Source organism: Aotus nancymaae, unplaced genomic scaffold, assembly GCF_030222135.1.
Source record: "Aotus nancymaae isolate 86718 unplaced genomic scaffold, 86718_ANA_hifiasm-v0.15.2.pri h1tg000064l_1, whole genome shotgun sequence".
Lineage (NCBI taxonomy): Eukaryota > Metazoa > Chordata > Mammalia > Primates > Aotidae > Aotus > Aotus nancymaae.
The window spans coordinates 6,909,127-6,931,097 of record NW_026988479.1 but is presented as its reverse complement, the minus strand read 5'-3'; the positions used below and the strand labels follow the sequence as shown (position 1 = coordinate 6,931,097).

The following is a 21,971-nucleotide window of genomic DNA, read 5'->3' as shown; positions in this document are numbered from 1 at the left end:
ATTTGTAACCCTTGCATCACAGTCCCTAGCGACACACTAACCTTCATTGTTCAAATAGGAAAATTAAAAGATAGCCAGTAAGTTAGAGGCTGACGTGTTTTTATTGTAAATACACTCAGAAATATTTCTGACAAAAATTTTCCTAATAAACTATTCCATATTATGTCTTGTACCAACAATCAGTTTAAGAGATTTTAAGCCAGAAGGGAAAGAAAGAATGAAAGTAAGATTCCAGACTTGAGATCTTATAATAGACACCTATTCAAAAAGAGCATTTATCAGAAGGAAATGGTTGTTTCACGGAATCTAAAGTTTGAAAAGGCAGCTGATTTCTAGAAATAAAGCTGCCTGTCTCTGTCTAACTATCACTTACTTTCTACTCTACCTTTCTTCCTATTTCTTTGCTGTTGCTATCCCAGATTTTCTGTCTTTCGCAGTCTCAAGCTCTGTCTCTTTTCCTTGGTCTCTGTCTTGATCTCTCTCACTGTCCTTCTCATCAATCTCTCTTTCTCTCTCAATCTCTGCTTACAATCTACATTGGTCTCTGTCTTCTCTCTCTCTTTTTTCCTCTCTCCTTCTCTTAGTCTTCTTCTTTTTCTCTCCTTCTCTTTTGCCTTTCATTCTCCCTCTCCTACCTCCTCTCCTTTTCTCCACCTCTTCCCTCATCTCCTCTCCCTTCCCCTCTCCTCCCTTCCTCCCTCTCTCTCTTTTGGTCTCTCCCTTCCTCGCTTTCTTTCATTCTTTAGATCTTGGATTTTGTCTGTTTCTCTCCTTACTCTTTCATTCTTTCTTACTTTGTCTGCCTGCCTCTTTGTATCTGCAAGAAGTAGAAAATGAGCCTACATCCTACTTTATAATTTCTTTAATTTTGATGTTCCATAAATGAAAGTATCTATATACATTTAAACTTATATATTTTAAGCCAATTATCCTTGCTACATATGTTTTCACAGCTTCAGAAATAACTTATAATCTCTTTCCACAAAAAGTACAGTAATATACTAAGAATTAAATGCTGAAAATAAAATACCTTTCTTAGCAGTTAACAAAGATAACCAAGGTACCATTTCCTAACTCAACACTCTAATTAGCTTTTCTTCCTAAATTAACCAAAATTTCAACCAAGGTATTCTCATATAGTTGCTATGCCATATAGAGTTCTCTTGGACATTGTTTGATCTAGCTCAAGTGAGAAAATTCTTTAGTTTCCTGTGAGTTGGTTTAAAATTTAATAAACAGGGCCAGGTGTGGTGGCTCATGCCTGTAATCCCAGCACTTTGGGAGGCTGAGGCAGGTGGATCATGAGGTCAGGAATTCAAGATCAGCCTGGCCAATATGGTGAAACCCTGTCTCTACTAAAAATACAAAAATTAGCTGGGCATAAGGGCATGTGCCTGTAATCCCAGCTACTCAGGAGGCTGAGGCAGGAGAATTGCTTGAACCCGGGGGGTGGAGTTTGCAGTGAGCTGAGATCACGCCACTGCGCTCCAGCCTGGGCAACAGAGCAAGACTTTGTCTCAAAAAAAAAAAAGGAAAAATTTAATCAACGGATTGAAGATTTTTTTGTATTGCTTATTATGATGTAGTCAACTAACTTTAAATTGTAGTTTTACTATACTAAAGTAGTTTATTTCTGCTGTCTAATCCCTATTTTATAAAAACATTTATAGAAAACAAATTCCAGTACTTCTGATAAGAAAAAGAGAGGCCTTTTAACAAGTACTCCATCTTCAGAGACAACTGGTTTTGCGGTAAGCATTAGCATTTGGCACTTGTAGTATCTATTTTCTGGCTCCTGCTCTCCCCATTATTCTGTTTTTCTCATATCAGGGGTGTATTGCCTATAGAGAATAGTATCTGTGTTTTTCTGTTGCTAAAGCACACTTTCAATGGAAGTACTCTGTATACTCCTATACATGCAAGAGAGAAGGAGTGATTAGAGTACTGCAGCAACAATGAGGATTCTTCTTTATTTTCTCTTCAGTTTAAAAAATTGTGGTGAAACATATGTAATATAAAATTTATAATTTTAACCATTTTTAAGTGTACAGTTGAAGTACATTCATTCATGTTGTTATGTAACCATTACCATTCTTAATCTCTAGAACTTTTTTCATCTTGCAAAACTGAAATTTCATATTCATTAAACAGTAACTTCCTACTCCTCCCTACCCCAGCCCCCAGAAATTACCATTTTTCTCTGTTTCTATGAATTTGATTACGCTAGGTACCTCATATAAGTAGAACCATACAGTATTTATCCTTTGTGTTTAGCTTATGTCACTAGCATGGCATCTTCAGGTTCATCTGTGTTACAACATGCATCAGAATTTTATTTTTAAGGATGAATTGATATTCCATTGTATGTATATGACACATTTTGTTTATCCATGTTTTAGCAAGTATCAGTACTGCATTTCTTTTTTTATGACCAATGTATTAGTCTGTGTTTTCAGTTGTCTTGACTATACACAGTCATCCCTCAGTATCCATGGGGAATTGGTTTCAGGACTTCTCAAAGATACCAAAATATGTGGATGCTAAAGTTCCTTATATAAAATGACATGGTATTGTTTTTTTCATGTAACCTATGTGCATCCTGTGTACCTTAAATCATCTCTAAATCAATTGGTCATCTTTTTTGAAATTTTGAATTTGGTACAGAAATATGTGATTTAAATAACCTGACAGAAAAATGGATATGGTGCTTAGGAGAGAGTTCTGTGTTAGAGATAGTTATTTAAAAAATCTTTGTTGTTCAAATGGTAGGCAAGAACATAAGGGAAGAATGCTGGGAAGATTACATTTAAAGGAAGAGCAGGGGAAATTACTATAGGAAGCATGGTTGCTGGATAGATAAATTTCATTTAGTAGGCACTTGATAAATGTTTGGATGGCTGAATAGAAAAAAAAACATGTTGCATAGCAAACAAAAACTCCTAATTAAAAAATAACTTTAAAGTGACCAAATGTTATAACCCTCTTTACAGATTGATTTGTCTCTAAACATGCATCTTTTGAAGAGTTATTTTCAAATGTCAATAATTGTGTTTATTCAGATGAAATTGTTTCTGTGTCAAGTTCATGGGAAAATGCTTCCAATGATACGGTATTTTAAAACTTTAATTACTTAAAAATCATTGCTTTTGCAATATTTAACTTCTACAAAAGAATAATGTATTCTTTTATAGATTGATTTGTCCTCAGTACAAAAAGCGTCTTGTGAAGAACTGTTCCCAAATGTCAGCAATTATGTTAATTCAAATGAAATTGTCCCTATGTCAAGTTTGCGGGAAAATTCTTCAAATGAGGTAGTATTTTCTATTTTTCCTTCGATTACTAAAGAAAACAATTACTGTTACATTAGATACTTTGCATATGAGGTGCTTTAAGAAATCTCTTAACTCATCAGATATGTAATTTGCCAATATTTTCTCCTATTCTGCGGGTTACCTTTATACACTTTGGTTAGGGTCTTTGATGTCCATGAAGGACAATTTGTCTGTTTTTTCTTTTGTTGCTCATTCCTTTGGTGTCCTGTGCAAGAAATCATCGTCAAATCAAATGTCTGAAGCTTTTGCCTTATATTTTCTTTTCTTTCTTTTTTTTTTTTTAGACAGAGTCTTACTCTGTCCTCCATGCTGGAGTGCCAAGGTGCAATCAAGGCTCACAGGCTCACTGCAGCCTTGACTTCCAGGATTCAGGTTATTCTCCCACCTCAGCCTCTTGAGTACCTATGACTACAGGTGTACACCAGCATGCCCAGCTAATTTTTTGTATTTCTTTGTAGAGGCAGTGTTTTGTCATGGTGTCCAGGCTATTGTCCTGTATTTTCTTCAAATGTTTTTTGTTTTAGGTCTTGCATTTAGGTTATTGATCCATTTTGAGTTAATTTTTGTGTATTGTGTTAGGTAAGGGTCCAATTTCACTCTTTTGCATGTGGATATCCAGTTTTTTCAGCATAATTTGTTGAAGAGACCTTCCTTTCCCCCAGTGGATGGTCCGGCACCCTTGCTGAAACTCATTTAACCATACATGTGAGGGTTTATTTCTGAGCTCTCTATTCCATTGATTTATATGTCTGTCTTTATGTTAGTACCATATGGTTTTGATTACTGAAGCTCTGTGCATTTTGAAATCAGGAAGTGTGAGTCCTCCAGCTTTGTTCTTCTTTTTCATTATTGTTTTTACTATTCAGGATCCCTTGAGATTCCATGTGAATTTTAAGATGGGTTTTTCTGTTTCTGCAAAAAAAAATCATTGGGTTTTTGGTAGAGATTGAATGGAATCTGTAGGTCACCCTGGGTAGTATTGGCATCTTAACAGTATTACATCTTCCAATCCATAAACATGGGATGTGTTTTCATTTATTTATGTCTTCTTTAATTTATTTCACCAAATGTTTTGTAGTTTTCATCGTGTAGGTCTTTGACTTATTTGGTTAATTTCTATATATTCTTTTGGATGCTATTATGAATTGAATTGTAATTTATTTTCAGATTGCTCACTGTTAATATGTAGAAATTCACCTGGTTTTTGTGTTTTGACTTTGTGTCCTGCTAATTTGCTGAATTCATTTATTCTAACAATTTTTAATTCAATCTTTAGGGTTTTCCACAATGATAACATGTTATCTGTGAACAGAAATAATTTTACTTCTTGCTTTACAATTTGGATGCCTTTTATTTCTTTTTCTTGCCTAATTGCTCTGGCTAGAACTATCAGTAGTATGTTGAAAATGCAGACATCCTTGTCTTTTTCCTCATCTTAGAGGAAAAGCTTTACATCTTTCACCACTGAATGTGATATTTACTGTGGGGTTTTTATATATGGCCATATTAGTTTATTTTCACATTGCAATAAAGAAATACTTGAGACTGGGTAATTTATAAAGAAAAGAGATTTCTTTGTATAAAGAAAAGAGGTTACTTATGGTTCCTCAAGCTGTACAGGAAGCATGATTCTGGCATCTGCTTCTGGAGAAGCCTCAAGAAGCTTCAATTATGGTGAAAGGCAAAAGGGGAGCAAGGCATCTTACATGACCAGAGCAGGAGGAAGAGAGAAAATGGGAAGGTGCCACACACTTTTAAACAGCAAGATCTCACAATAACTCCCTCACTAGAACAGCTACAAAGGCATGATGCTAAACCATTGGGGACCACCCCCAATGGAGTACCACTCCCATGATCTAGTCACCTCTCACCAGGCCCCACCTCCCAACACTAGGGATTACAATTCAACATTAGATATGGGGAGAGACATGAATCCAAACCATATCAGTGGCTTTTATTATGTTGGAATAGTTTCTTCAATTCCCACTTTATTGTTTTTATCACAAAATGGTATTGGGATATTGAATATTGTCAAATGCTTTTTTGGCATCAATTGAGAAGATTGCATGTTTCTTTCCGTTTATTCTATGTGGCATATTACAGTGATTGATTTTTTAAAAAAATTTTGCCAAATTAAGCAGAAACATTAATTGGTTTTTGTATATTGAACCATCCTTGCATTCCAGGAATAAAACCCATTTAGTCATGGTCTATAATCCTTTTAATATGCTGCTGAATTCGGTTTTCTAGTAATTTGTTGAGAATTTTTGGTTCAATGTTCATAATGAATATTGGCCTATAGTTTTCTTTTCTTGTAGTGTCCAGGAAAGACACTTTGTTTGACTTTGGATAATGCTGGTCTCAGAATAAGTTATGAATGGTTTCTTTCTCTTTAGTTTTTTGGAAAGTTAGAGAAGTATTGGTATTAATTCTTTAAGTGTTTGATAGAATTCACCAGGGAAGCCAACAGAATCAGGGCTTTTCCTTGTTGGGAGATTTTTCATTACTGATTCAATCTCCTTACTAGTTCTATAGGTCTAGTCTAGTTTTCTGTTTCTACGTGATTTAGTGTTGATAGGTTTTGTGTTTATAGGTATTTGTTTATTTCATCTAGGTTATCAAATTTGTTGGCATACTATTGTTCATAATTCTCTTGTAATCCTTTTTTGAGTAGAATTGGTAGTAATGTCACAACTTTCACTTCTGATTTTCATGATTTTAAGTCTTCTTTCCCTTTTTATTCATATTTTTAGCTAAAGGTTTGTCAGTTTTGTTGCTATTTTCAAAGAACCAATTTTTTGTTTTATTTGTGTTCTTTATTTTCTATTTTTTATCTTGTTTATGTCTGCTCTAATCTTTATTATTTCCATCCTTCTGCTAGCCTTGGGTTTAGATTGTTCTTCTTTTCCAGTTCCTTAAGTTGTAAAGTTAGGTTGTTGATTTGAGACATTTCTTGTTTTTTAATTTAAGCATTTATAGCTATAAATTTCCCTCTTAGCACTGCTTTTACTAAATCCTGTAAATTTGGGTATGTGGTATTTTTGTTTTCATTTGTCTCTAAGTATTTTCTAATTTCCCTTGTGATTTCTTCTTTGGCCCACTGGTGTTTAAGACCATGTTCTTTAATTTTCACAGTTTGGTGAATTTTCTAGTTTTACTTCTGTTTTTTATTTATGACTTCATTCTATTTTGGTCAGACAAAATACTTTGTATGATATCTATTTTTTGAAATATATTGAGACTTAATTTATGGCCTGATACATGGTCTATCCTGTAAAATATTCCATGTGCACTTGAGAAGAATATATATGCTTTTATTTGAAAGATTGTTCTGTCTATATGTTACATGTAATTTGATTTATTATGTTAAGTTCTCTATTTTCTTATTCCCTTCTGTCTGGTTATTCTATTGGTTATTGAGAGGGAGGTTTTGAAGTCATCAGCTATAATTATAGAATTGTCTGTTTTTCCCTTCAGTTCTGTCAGTTTTTGCTTCATATATTTTGATGGTCTGTCATTCATTGTGTAAATGTTTATAATTGTTATATGTTCTTGCTCTCTTGAGTCTTTTATTAATATATAATGTTCATCTTTGTCTCTTATAACCTTTTGGTTGAAACTTTATCTGATATTATTAGAGCTGCCCCTGATCTTTTTTGGTTACTATTTGCATGGAGTATCTTATCTTATTCTTTCAATTTATTTATGTCTTTGGATATAAAGTGAGTCTCTTATAAAGAGCATATAGCATATGTTTTTATCCATTCTGCCCATCCCAGTTTTTCTATTGGATAATTTAATTCATTTATTTAAAATACTTACTGATAAGGACAGACTTATTTTTGTCATTTTGCTCATTGTTCCCTATATGCCTTTATCTTTCTTGCCCTTCACTTTCTACATTACTGTCTTCTTTTGTGGTTAATTGATTTTTTGTAGTGAAGTATTTGAATTTATTTCTTATTTCCTTTTGTGTACATTCTGTAGCTATTTTCTTTGTAGTAACCAGAGGGGTTACCTTTAGCAGTCTAAAGTTATGATACTCTAATTTGAATTTATGGTTAACTTCAATGACATGCAAAAACTTTGCCCCTTTATATCTCTGTCCCACCCCTTTCAGATGATGATTTTAACATTTTATACATCAGATGTCTTAAAACATAAATTAATAAATTTTTTGAGGTGGAAACTTACTGTATTGCCCACGCTGGAGTGCAGTGGCACACTCACTGCAACCTCTGCCTCCCAGGCTCAAGATATCCTCTCAATTTGGCTTCCTGAGTAGGTGGGGCTACAGGCGTGCACCACCATGTCCAGCTAATTTTGTGTTTTTTTGTAGAGACAGGGTTTTGTCATGTTTCTCAGGCTGGTCTCTAAAACTCCTGGGCTGAAGTGATCTGCCTGCCTTAATTCCCAAAGTACTGGGATTACCGTACCCAGACAATTATACTTTTAAACACTTCAGTCTTTTAAATTATGAAAATAAAATGTGAGTTACCAACCAATGTTGCAATAATACTAGCTCTTACATCATGAAGAATGCAGTGATTAACTTTAGGAGTTTTTATTATCTGAGGATATCTTTGTGTACAGACAAAGGAAAGATAAATATAAAAATCTTGGGTTTTCTTCTTAGAACTTGGTAGACATTAATTTGTTGTTATATTTCAGAGGTTTCTTTGGTTACTGATATGGATTGGCTATGTCCCCACCCAAATTTCAACTTGAATTGTATGTCCCAGAATTCCCATGTGTTGTCTGGGAGGGACCCAGGGAGAAGTAATTGAATCATGGGGGCTGGTCTTTCTGGTGCTATTCTCATGATAGTGAGTAAGTCTCACAAGATCTGATGGGTTTATCAGGGGTTTCTGCATTTGCTTCTTCCTCATTTTCTCTAGCCACCATGTAAGAAGTGCCTTTTGCCTCCTGTCATGATTCTAAGGCCTCCCAAGTCATGTGGAACTGTACGTCCAATTAAACCTCTTTTTCTTCCAAGTCTCGGGTATGTCTTTTTGAGCAGAGTGAAAATGGACTAATAGAGTAAATTGATACCAAAGAGTGGGGTGTTGCTGAACAGATACCCCAAAATGTGGAAGCAACTGTGGAGCTGGGTATCAGGGAGAGGTTGGAACAGTTTGGAGAGCTGAGAAGAAGACAGGAAAATGTCAGAAAGTTTGGAACCTCCTAGAAACTTGTTGAATGGCTTTGACAAAAATGCTGATAGTGATATGAACAGTAAGACCCAGACTGAGGTGGTCTCAGATGGAGATGAAGAACTTGTAGGGAACTAGAGCAAAGGTGACTCTTGTTATGTTTTGGCAAATTAGCAAAGAGACTGGCAGCATTTTAACCCTACTCTAGAGATGTGTGGAACTTTGAACTTGAGAGAGATGATTTAGGGTATCTGGCAGAAGAAATTTCTAAGTAGCAAAGCATTCAAGAGGTGACTTGGGTGCTATTAAAAACATTCTGTTTTTTGTTTGTTTGTTTGTTTGTTTGTTTGTTTTTTGAGACGGAGTCTCACTCTGTCACCAGGCTGGAGTGCAGTGGTGCAGTCTTGGCTCACTGCAACCTGCACCTCCCAGGTTCAAGTGATTCTCCTGCCTCAGCCTCCTGAGTAGCTGGGACTACAGGTGTCTGCCAACACACCCAGCTAATTTTTGTATTTTTAGTACAGATGGGGTTTCACCATGTTGGCCAAGATGGTCTCGATCTCTTGACTTGTGATTCTCCTGTCTTGGCCTCCCAAAGTGCTGGGATTACAGGCGTGAGCCACCATGTCCTGCCAGCATTTGGTTTTAAAAGAGAGTCAGGGCATAAAAGTTTGAAAAGGGTGGAGCCTGACAATGTGATAGAAAGGAAAATCCCATTCTCTGAGGAGAAATTCAAGCTGGCTGCAGAAATTTGCATAAGTAACAAGGAGCCAAATGTTAATCCCCAAGATACTGGGGAAAATGTCTCCAGGGCTTATCAGAGGTCTTCATTGCAGCCCCTCCCATCGTAGGCCTGGAGACCTAGGAGGAAAAAGTGGTTTCCTAAGTCAGGCCCAGGATCCCCATGCTGTGTGCAGCCTCGAGACTTGGTGCCCTGCATCTTAGCTGCTGTAGCTGTAGCTGAAAGGGGTCAATGTAGAGCTTGGGCAGGCTTCAGATGGTGCAAGCCTCAAGCCTTGGCAGCTTCCACACAATGTTGAGTCTGTGGGTGCACAGAAGTCAAGAATTGAGGTTTGGGAACCTCCGCTTAGATTTCAAAAGATATATGGAAACACCTGGATGCCCAGGCAGAATTTTGCTGCAGGGGAAGGATTCTCACTTCTAGGGCAGTGCAGAAGGGAAATATAGGGTTGTTTCCCCCTCACATAATCCCTACTGAGGCACTGCCTAGTGGAGTTGTGAGAAGAGGATCACTGTCCTCTAGACCCCAGAATGGTAGATCCACCGACAGCTTGCACTGTGCACCTGGAAAAGCTGCAGGCATTCAACGCCAACCCATAAAAGCAGCCAGGAGAAAGTCTATACTCTGGAAAGCCACAGGGGTGGAGCTGTGCAAGACCATGGGAACCCACCTTTTGCATCAGTGTGACCTGGATGTGGGACCTGGCATCAAAAAAGATCATTTTGGTGAGGACGATTCAAGATGGCCAAATAGGAACCGCTCTGGAGTGCAGTTCCCAATCAGAACACAGAGGGTAAGGGATCATCGCCTTTCCAAATGAATTTTTACTGCCCACAGACCAGGAGATTTCCACGTGGAAAAGTGCCATGAGTCTCCAGCACAGCTGTTTCAGCTGGTGCAGTGGGTCTCTGCACAAAAACTCACCCAAATTTGGGTGCCATTTCAATTGGTGCCTGGGATGCCTGGGAGACAGAGTTGCCCATTCAACTGAAAACAAGGGGGCTGAAACAGGAAGCCAGGTGATCTGGCTTGGCGGGTCCCACACCCACAAGCACCAGCAATCTGAAACGCTCTGGACTGAGAGTTTCACAGCAAGCACAGCTGGACCCAGGATGGTCCAGCTCTGTGGGGGAAAGGGCGTCAGCCATTACTGAGGCGGTCTACCACTACCAAGGCAGTCCACCATTACTGAGGCAGTCCACCATTACCGAGGCAGCCTGCCATTACCGAGATAGTCTGCCATTACAGAGACAGCCCACCATTACTGAGGCAGTTCTAACTATACCTCTATAAACACAACTGCAAGGAAGTTCACACAGCAACTGGGCAAAGCCCATGGCAGCTCAGCAACACCTCTGCTGGCAGACTGTGACTAGGCTACCTCCTTGCTGGGCAGAGCATCTCTGAAAAAAGGCAGCAGCACATCAGGAAAGTATAAATAAAGCCCCACCTTCCCAGGACAGAGCACCAGGGAAAAAAAGGTGGTTATGAGCTCCACTGCAGCAGACTTAAATGTACCTGCCCAGCAGCTCTGAATGGAACAACAGAGCTCACAGCTCAGCACTTGAGCTCCTATAAGGGACAGACTGCACAAGCAGTTCCCCCACCCCATAAATCCAAAGAGACACCTCATGAAGGAGAGCTCAGGCTGATATCTGGTGGATATCCTTCTGGGACAAAGATAACAGAAGAAGAAACTGGCAGCAACCCTTACTGTTCTGCAGCCACTGCAGGTGATCCCCAGGCAAGCATGGTCTGGAGTGGACCTCCAGCAGTCCTACAGCAGAGGAGCCTGGCGTTAGAAGGAAAAATAAAAAACAGAAAGAAATAACTTCATCATCAACAAAAAGGACGTCCACTTAGAGACCCCATCCAAAAGTCATGAACTACAAAGATCACAGGTAGATAAATCCACAAAGATAGGAAGAAATCAGCACAGAAAGGATGAAAACACCTAAAACCAGAATGCCTCTCCTCCTCCAAGGAATCACAACTCCTCACCAGCAAGAGAATAAGGCTGGATGAAGAATGAGTCTGATGAACTGACAGAAACAGGCTTCAGAAAGTGGGTAATAACAAACTTCTCTGGGCTAAAAGAACATGTTCTAACCCAATGCAAAGAAACTAAGAACTTTGAAAAAAGGTTTTACGAAATGCTAATGAGAATAAACAGCTTACAAATGGATATAAATGAACTGATGGAGTTGAAAAACACAACATGAGAACTTCACGAAGCATACACAAGTTTCAATAGCTGAATTGACCAAGTGGAAGAAAGGATATCAGAGACTGAAGATCAACTCAATGAAATAAAACAAGAAGGCAAGATTAGAAAAAAAAGTGAAAAGAAGTGAACAAAGCCTCCAAGAAATATGGGATTATGTAAAAAGACCTAATCTACATTTGATAGATGTACCTGAATGTGATGGAGAGAATGAATCCAAGCTGGAAAACACTCTTCAGGATATTATCCAGGAGAACTTCCCCAACCTAGCAAGGCAGGCCAATATTCAAGTCCAGGAAACACAGAGAACACTACAAAGATGTTCCTCAAGAAGAGCAACCTCAAGGCATATATTCGACAGATTCACCACAGTTGAAATGGAGGAAAAAATGCTAAGGGCAGCCAGAGAGAAAGGTCGGGTTAGTCGCAAAGGAAGCTTATCAGACTCACAGTGGATCTCTCAGCAGAAACCCTACAAGCCAGAAGGGAGTGGGGGCCAATAGTCAACATCCTTAAAGAAAAAAACTTTCAACCCAGAATTTTATATCCAGCCAAACTAAGCTTCATAAGCAAAGGAGAAATAAAATCCTTTATGAACAAGCAATTGCTGAGAGATTTCTTCACCACCAGGCCTGCCTTGCAAGAGCTCCTGAAAGAAGCACTAAACATAGAAGGAACAACCAGTACCAGCCACTCCAAAAACGTGCCAAATGGTAAAGAGCATTGACACAATGAAGAAACTGTGTCAACTAATGGGCAAAATGACCAGCTAGCATCAAAATGGCAGGATCAAATTCACACATAACAATATTAACCCTAAATGTAAATGGGCTTAATGCCCCAATCAAATGACACAGACTGGCAAATTGGATAAAAAGCCAAAACCCATTGCTGTACTGTATCCAGGAAACCCATCTCACATGCAAGGATACACATAAGCTCAAAATAAAGGGATGGAGGAAGATTTACCATGCAAATGGAGAGAAAAAAAGCAGGAGTTGCAATCCTAGTCTCTGATAAAATAGACTTTAAGCCAACAAAGATCAAAAGAGACAAAGAAGGGCATTACACAATGGTAAAAGGATCAATGCAACAAGAAGAGCTAAGGATCCTAAATATATAGGCACCCAATACAGGAGCACCCAGATACATAAAGCAAGTTCTTAATGACCTACAAAGAGACTTAGACTCCCACACAATAATAGTGGGAGACTTTAACACTCCACTATCAATATTAGACAGATCAATGAGACAGAAAATTAACAAGGATATCCAGGACTTGAACTCAAATCTGGACCAAGCAAACCTAATAGATATTTACAGAACTCTCCACCCCAAATCCACAGAATATACATTCTTCTCAGCACCACATCACACTTACTCTAAAATTGACCACATAATTGGAAGTAAATCACTCCTCAGCAAATGCAAAAGAACAGAAATCATAACGGTCTCTCAGACCACAGTACAATCAAATTAGAACTCAAGATTAAGAAACTAACTCAGAACCACACAGCTTCATGGAAACTGAACAACTGTTTCTTGAATGTTGACTGGATAAACAATGAAATGAAGGCAGAAATAAAGATGTTCTTCAAAACCATTGAGAATGAAGACAAAACATACCAGAATCTCTGGGACTCATTTAAAGCAGTATCTAGAGGAAAATATATAGCAATAAATGCCCACATGAGAAGCAAGGAAAGATCTAAAATTGACACTCTATCATCAAAATTGAAAGAGCTAGAGGTGCAAGATCAAAAACACTAAAAAGCTAGCAGAAGACAAGAAATAACTAAGATCAGGGCAGAACTGAAGGAGATAGAGACACAAAAAACCCTTCAAAAAATCAGTGAATCCAGGAGCTGGTGTTTGGAAAAGATCAACAAAATAAACCACTAGCCAGATTAATAAAAAAGAATAGAGAGAAGAATCAAATAGATGCAATAAAAAACAATAAAGGGGAAATCACCACTGATTCTACAGAAATACAAACTAGCATCAGAGATTACTACAAACAACTCTATGCACATAAACCAGTAAATCTGGAAGAAATGGATAAATTCCTGGTCACTTGCACCCTCCCATGCCTAAACCAGGAAGAAGTGAAAACCCTGAATAGACCAATTACAAGGGCTGAAGTTTAGGCAACAATTAATAGCCTACCAACCAAAAAAAGCTGAGGTCCAAATGGGTTCAAGGTGAATTCTACCAGACATACAAAGAGGAGCTGGTACCACTCCTTCTGAAACTATTCCAAACAATCCAAAAAGAGGGAATCCTCCCCAAATCATTTTACGAGACCAACATCATGCTGATACCAAAACCCGGCAGAGACTCAACAAGAAAAGAAAACTTCAGACCAATATCCATGATGAACATAGATGCTAAAATCTTCAATAAAATACTGGCAAACTGATTGCAACATCACATCAAAAAGCTTATCCATCATGATCAAGTAGGCTTCATCCCAGGGATGCAAGGCTGGTTCAACATACACAAGTCTATAAACGTAATTCACCACATAAACAAATCCAAAGACAAAAACCACATGATTATCTCAATAGATGCAGAGAAGGCCTTTGACAAAATTCAACAGCCCTTTATGCTAAAAACCCTCAATAAACTAGGTATCGATGGAACGTATCTCAAAATAATAAAAGCTGTTTATGACAAACCCACAGCCAATGTCATACTGAATGGGCAAAAACTGGAAGCATTCCCTTTGAAATCTGGCACTAGACAAGGATGCCCTCTCTCACCACTCCTATTCAATAGAAAATTGGAAGTTCTAGCCAGAGCAATCTGGCAAGAAAAAAGAAATAAAGTGTATTCAATTAGGAAAGGAGGAAGTCAAATTGTCTTTATTTGCAGAAGACATGATTGTATATTTAGAAGACCCCATCATCTCGGCCCAAAATCTCCTGAAACTGATAAGCAACTTTGGCAAAGTCTCAGGATACAAAATCAATGTGCAGAAATCACAAGCATTCCTATACACCAATAACTGACTTAAAGAGAGCAAAATCAAGAATGAACTGCCATTCATAATTGCCACAAAGAGAATAAAATACTTAGGAATACAACTAACAAAGGATGTAAAGGACCTCTTCAAGGAGAACTACAAACCACTGCTCAAGGAAATAAGAGAAGACACAAACAGATGGAAAAACATTCCATGCTGATGGTTAGGAAGAATTAATATTGTGAAAATGGCCATACTGCTCAAAAGAATGTATAGATTCATTGCTATCCCCATCAAGCTACCTATGACCGTTTTCACAAAACTGGAAAAAAAACACCTTAAACTTCATATGGAACCAAAAGAGAGCCTGCATAGCCAAGTCAATTCTAAGCAAAAAGAACAAAACTGGAGGCATCACACTACCTGACTTCAAACTCTACTACAAGGCTACAGTAATCAAAACAGCATGGTACTGGTACCAAAACAGAGATATAGACCAATGGAACAGAACAGAGGCCTCAGAGGCAATGCCACATGTCTACAACCATCTGATCTTTGACAAACCTCACAAAAACAAGGAATGGGGAAAGGATTTCCTGTTTAATAAATGATGTTGGGAAAACTGGCTAGCCATGTGCAGAAAGCAGAAACTGGACTCCTTCCTGACACCTTACACTAAAATTAACTCCAGATGGATTAAAGACTTAAGACCTAACAGCATAAAAACCATAGAAGAAAACCTAGACAAAACCATTCAGGACATAGGCATAGGCAAGGACTTCATGACTAAAACACCAAAAGCATTGGCAACAAAAGCCAAAATAGACAAATGGGATCTAATTAAACTCCAGAACTTCTGCACAGCAAAAGAAACAATCATTAGAGTGAACCAGCAATCAACAGAATGGGAAAAAATTTTTGCAATCTACCCATCTGACAAAGGGCTAATATCCAGAATCTGCAAAGAACTAAAACAGATTCACAAGAAAAAAACAAACAAACCCGTTCAAAAGTGGGTGACATATATGAGGCCAACAAACATATGAAAAAATGCTCATCATCACTGGTCATTAGAGAAATGCAAATCAAAATCACATTTAGATACCATCTTACGCCAGTTAGAATGGCGATCATTAAAAAATCTGGAGACTGCCAGGCACAGTGGCTCACGCCTATAATCCCAGCACTTTGGGAGGCCGAGGCAGGTGGATCACGAGGTCAAGAGATCGAGACCATCCTGGTCAACAAGGTGAAACCCTGTCTCTACTAAAAATACAAAAATTAGCTGGGCATGGTGGTGTGCGCCTGTAATCCCAGCTACTCGGGAGGCTGAGGCAGGAGAATTGCTTGAACCCAGGAGGCGGAGGTTGTGGTGAGCCAAGATTGCACCATTGCACTCCAGTCTGGCTAACAACACGAAACTCCACCTCAAAAAAAAAAAAAAAAAAATCTGGAGACAACAGATGCTGGAGAGGATGTGGAGAAATAGGAACACTTTTACACTGTTGGTGGGAGTGTAAGTTAGTTCAACCATTGTGGAAGACAGTGTGGTGATTCTTCAAGGGTCTATAAATATTAATTCCATTTGACCCAGCAATCTCATTACTGGGTATATATCCAAAGGATTATATATCGTTCTATCATATAGACACATGCACATGTATGTTTGTTGTGGCACTGTTTACAATAGCAAAGACCTGGAATCAACCCAAATGCCCATCGATGATAGACTGGACAGGGAAAATGTGGCACATATACACCATGGAATACTACGCAGCCATACAAAAGGATGAGTTCGTGTCCTTTGTAGGAACATTGATGAACCTGGAAACCATCATTCTCAGCAAACCAACACAAGAACAGAAAATCAGACACCGCATGTTCTCACTCATAGGTGGGTGTTGAACAATGAGAACACATGGACACAGGGAAGGGAGCATCACACACTGAGGTTTGTTGAGGAGGACTAGGGGAGGGACAGCAGGGGGTGGGGAGTTGGGGAGGGATAACATGGGGAGAAATGCCAGATATAGGTGATGGGGATGGAGGCAGCAAACGACATTGCCATGTATGTACCTATGCAACAATCTTACATGTTCTTCACATATACCCAACAACCTAAAGTGCAACAAAATATATATATTTTTAAAAATAAAAAATAAATAAATAAAAATTTTAAAAAGGTAAATAGAACTTAAAAAATAAAGTGAAGTAAATAAATACATAAAAGTTAAAATTTTTTTAAAAAATGGTTATTTTGGAGCTTTAAAATTTGACCACCCTGCATGATTTTGGACTCGCATGGGCCCTATAACCCCTTTGTTTTGGCCAATTTCTCCCATTTGGAATGGCTGTATTTACCCAATGCCTATACCCCCATTGTATCTAGGAAGTAACTAGCTTGCCTTTGATTTTACAGGCTCATAGGTGGGAAGGGACTTGCCTTGTCTCAGATGAGACTTTGTACTGTGGACTTTTGGCTGAAATGAGTTAAGACTTTGGAGGACTGTTGGGAAGGCATGATTGACTTTGAAATGTGAGGATATGAGACTTGGAGGGGCCAGGGGCAGAATTATATGGTTTGACTGTGTCCCCACCTGAATCTCAAATTATATCTCCCAGAATTCCCATGTGTTGTGGGAGGGATCCAGGGAGAGGTAATTGAATCATGGGGGCCAGTCTTTCCCATGCTGTTCTTGTGATAGTGTATAAAGCTTACGAGATCTGATGGATTTATCAGAGATTTTTGTGCTTGCTTCTTCCTCATTTTCTCTTGCTGCCACGATGTAAGAATTATCTTTCACCTCCTTCCATGATTCTGAGGCCTCCCCCAGCCATGTGGAACTGTAAGTCCAGTTAAATCTCTTTTTCTTCCTAGTCCCAGGTATGTCTTTATTAGCAGCATGAAAACAGACTAATACAGTTGCTATCACAAAAAAAAAAAAACCCTCAAAGAGTGTAAGCCAAAAATAAATAGTGTAAAAGGAGGATTTTGACTTCCTGATTGATTGATTGATTGAGACACGATCTTGCTCTATCACCCAGGCTGGAGCACAGTGATGTGATATAGTTCACTGTAATCTCAAACTCCTGGGCTTAAGCAGTCCTCCCACTTCAGCCTCCTGAATAGCTAGGACTACAAGCATGTGGTACCATGACTGGCTAATTTTTAATTTTTTTTTTGTTAAGACAGTGGTCTTACTTTGTTGCCCAGACTGGTCTCAAACTCCTGTCCTCAAGCAGTCCTACTGCCCTGGCTTCCCAAAGTGTTGGAATTATAGGTATGAGCCACCATACCTGGCCAAAAGAGGATTTATTGACTCGTACAAATGGGAAGGAGAGTGTTAAATCCAAACTTTAGTGGATGTTGTTAGAAAGTCTTCTTCAATTCATGCCTGTAATCCTAGCACTTTGGAAGGCCAACACAGGTGGATCACCTGAGCTCAGGAATTCAAGACCTTTCTGGCCAACATGTCAAAACCCCGACTCTTCTAAAAATACAAAAATAGCCGGGTGCAGTGGTGCACACCTGTAGTCCCAGCTACTCTGGAGGCTGAGGCAGGAGAATCACTTGAACCCAGGAGGTGAAAGTTGCAGCGAGCTGAGATCGCACCATTGCACTCCTGCCTCAGTTACAGAATGAGACTCTGTCTCCAGAGAAAACAAAAACAAAAACAAAACAAAACCCAAAGTCCTCCTCAAACTTCTAGGTTTTGTTTGTTCTTGTTTTTAAAATCTTAACCTATCTTTGATTTACTTCATTTTTTTGGGCTTCCACCCAAGAAACATATTTCCACCCATCTCTTACGGCTTACTTTATCATAGACTAGATTGAAGGGGAGTGGTTTCTTTCAAGGTGTTTATATTTTTCAGTCCTGGTTATGGGCTCCAGTTAGCTTTGACTGTGTCACGTGCCTGCATTTTGGACCAATTGTCATTGTCAGGGAAATGGTAAACTGTAATTGGCTAATCCTGGGTCACTTGCTTACTTCTGTGGTCAGGTGAAAAACTTTATAACCAAAAGGAAGATGAGAATCTTGATGAGCAGATATCTTTCTTTTGAAAATATGTTAAGCTCATTTTCTGTTATATCTCTGATCATTGCCTAGTTTCATTTACTTTCTTTTGCAATGCAAATAGTCTTTAAGTTTGTTTTGTTTTGTTTTGTTTTCTGTTTCGTTTTGTTTTCTGTTTCATAAATCTTTTTTTATTTTTCAGACAGGATGTCACTCTGTTGCCCAGGCTGGAGTGCAGAGACATGATAATGACTCACTGTAGCCTCGACCTCCCAGGCTCAGTTGATCCTCCCACCTCAGCCTCCCAAGTAGCTGGGACTACAGGCATGTGTCAGCACACCTGGCTAATTTTCGTATTTTTTTTTTTTTAATTGTAGAGACAGGGTTTCACCCCATTGCCCAGGCTGACCTAGAACTTCTGTTATCAAACAGTCCACCCACCTCAGTCTCCTAAAGTGCTGACATTACAGGCATAAGTCACTGTGACCAGTCTCATAAATCTTAAAATCAGTGGAGATTCTACCCAATTTATGGCATATGGGAAACTGTGACCACTTTTTTTGTGTGTTTCTCCTAGAGTAAATTATCTTGTTTGCTTCTTGTATTAATGACCTAGAGATGCTGTAACAAAGAACCACAACTAGATGGTTTCTTAAAACAACAGAAATATATTCTTTCAGTTGTGGAGGCCAGAAGTCTCAAATCAAGGTGTTGGCAGGGCCATGCTTCCTTAACAGCCTTGAGGGGAGGCACTGTCTTCTGTCTTCTGTTACACTCAGGCATTTCTTGGCTTGTGGCAGCATAACTCCAATATCTACCTCCTATCTTCACATGACTGTCTTTCTCCTTTGTTTGCTGTTGTGCCTTCGCATGTGTTCTCCTTGTGTGTCTGCATCTGTGTTCAAATTTCCCTCTTCTTATAAGGACACCAGTCAAATTAAAGCCCATCCTAACAACCTTATCTTAACTTGATTTCATCTGCAGAGACTCTATTTCCAAATAAGGTCACCTTCACAAGTACTGGGGGTTAGGACTTCAACATATCTTTTTTGGGGAGAACACAATTCAACCCATAACACTTGTTTTCTTATTTTTCTGTCCAGTCCATCCTAAACTCTTTGCTGATTGCCTGTATTGCTTCTTTAGATCTTCAGATTCACCAAATTTACCACAAATTTCAGTTTACTAAGGAAATCTCTCCAAAGCATTCTGACCTGTTCTCACATAGGGTGCTGTTGCCCTCTGTGCCCCATCCTGGGATCTCCTCATACCATCATCCTGAGAATTCGCTTTGCCAATCTTCTGTTTTCCCCATCCCATGGCTTTCTTTTTTTTTTGGAGCTAATTTTCCACTGGATTCCTATGAGAGGGTACATGATATAGAAATTGAGACTTTTCATGACCAAAAATGTTTTTATTTCATCTACATATTTGATTTTTTAAGTTGGCTAGAGAGTTTTATAATTTTTTTTCACCATAACTTTATTATGATTCTAGCTTTCAGTGTTGCTTTGGAAAACCATGCTGATTTTTCCTCCTTTATTAATGATCAACTATTTCTCTGTGGAAGATAGAGGGATCTTCTCCTTGTCCCTTGTGTTCTGAAATTTTATGATGATGTGCTTCAGTGGTTTCTGCTTTTATCGTTATTGACTTTTTTTTTCTATTTCCTTTCAGCTTATTTTATACATTGCTTAGTACTGGTTTAGCTTTATCCAACAAGTTTTATAGGTTATAATTTCAGTATTATTTGGGTTTATGTAGTTTTAAATTCCATTATGATTTTCCCTTTGAGCCAGGAGTTCCTTAGAAATGTGGATTTTAGAATTCTGAGTGTATGAGAACTTTTAACTTATATATTTGTTGTACACTTCCAACTTAATTACATTGTAGTCAGAGAAAGTGTTGCATCTCTGGTATGGATTCTTTGAAATGTGCTTTAGTATGAGTCTTTTTCTATGTAATATGTTAGAACGTGGTGGATTCTTTTAATTTGGAAAAATATGCACCTTGGTTTGGGGAAATTATAAAAATTATTTCATTGATAATCTCTACTTCTTTCTTTTTTTAAGCATCTGTTATATGGAGGTTGGGCTTCCTGTATTGGCCTTCTCATCTTCCTATCTTTTTCTAAAATCCTTTTGTCATTTTGTTCTACTCTCTGTAAGATTTCCTCGAAATGATGTTGAACACTTTTTCATATGCCTTTTTGCTATTTGTATGTTTCCTTTTGAGAAATGTCTTTTCAAATCTTTTCCCCATTTTTGTTTTTTTATCATTGTGTTAGTCCATTCTCATACTGCTATAAGGATACTACCTGAGACAGGCAGAAAGTAAGGGAAAAGAACAAGAGTCTCTCTTAGGAATCCAGATAATTTTTCTAGATCTTATCCAACACTACCAAGGTGGTACTGCTACAAGTCTGCAAAAACCAGGGTTACTGGGCTTGGGGCCCAAGTCCCTTGGAATACCTAAGAACCCTTCTCAAGAAGGACAGGCATAAACAAACTCAGACTGTAAAGACTACAATAAATACCTAATTCTTGAATGCCTAGACATTGATGAACATCTATAAGCACCAGCATCATGACCTCACCGGAGAACTAAATAAGGCACCAGGGACCAATCCTGGAGAACAGATATATGACTTTTCAGACAGAGAATTCAAAATAGTTGTTTTGAGGAAATTCAAAATAATATAGAGAAGGAATTTAGAATTCTATCAGATAAATTAGACAAAGGCATTCAAATAATTTAAAAGAATCAAACAGAAATCCTGGAGATGTAAACTGCAATTTGGCATACTTAAGAATGCATCAGAGTCTCTTAACAGCAGAACTGATTAAACAGAAAAAATAATTAGTGAGCTTGAAGACTGGCTATTTGAAAAGACACAGAGGAGACAAAAGAAAGAATGAAGAATGAAGCACACCTAAAAATCTAGAAAATAGCCTCAAAAGGGCAAACCTAAGAGTTATTGGTCTTAAAGGGGAGGTAGAGAAAGAGATAGGGGTAGAAAGTTTATTCAAAGGGATAATAACAGAACTTCCCAATCATAGAGAAAGATATCAATATCCAAAGACAAGGAGTTTGTAGAACACCAAGCAGATTTAATCCAAAGACTGCCTCAAAGCATTTAGTAATCACACTCTGAAAGGTCAAGGATAAAGAAAAGCAGCAAGAAAACAGAAACAAGTAATGTAAAATAGAGCTCTAATACATCTGGCAGCAAACTTTACAGTAGAAACCTTACAGGCTGGGAGAGAGAGAGATGACATATTTAAAGTGCTAAAGGAAAACAACTTTTACTCTAGAATGGTATATCTGGCAAAAATATCCTTTAAGCATGAAGGAGAAATAGAGATCTCCACAGATAAACAAAAGCTGAGGGATTTCATCAAGACCAGACCTTTCCTATAGGAAATGCTAAAGGGAGTTCTTCATGCTGAAAGAAAAAGATGTTATGTTAATAAACAATAAGAAATCATCTAAACGTAGAAAACTCACTGGTAATAGTAAGCACAGAGAAAAACACAGAA

The 21,971-nt window shown here is 38.2% G+C and overlaps 1 protein-coding gene across 3 annotated transcripts in view; it reads left to right on the top strand.

Moving 5' to 3' along the window:
* Positions 1–21,971, top strand: part of MEIKIN (meiotic kinetochore factor) — a 104,548-nt gene that overhangs the window by 64,719 nt on the left and 17,858 nt on the right. For 2 of the 3 annotated variants that reach the window (XM_064366235.1, XM_064366234.1), the window contains exons 8-10: positions 1,671–1,751; positions 3,192–3,311; positions 17,208–17,262. In XM_064366235.1, the coding sequence (XP_064222305.1) occupies positions 1,671–1,751; positions 3,192–3,311; positions 17,208–17,262 (256 nt within the window). The remainder of the gene's footprint in view (positions 1–1,670; positions 1,752–3,191; positions 3,312–17,207; positions 17,263–21,971) is intronic. The other variant, XM_012446840.2, reaches the window with a different exon arrangement.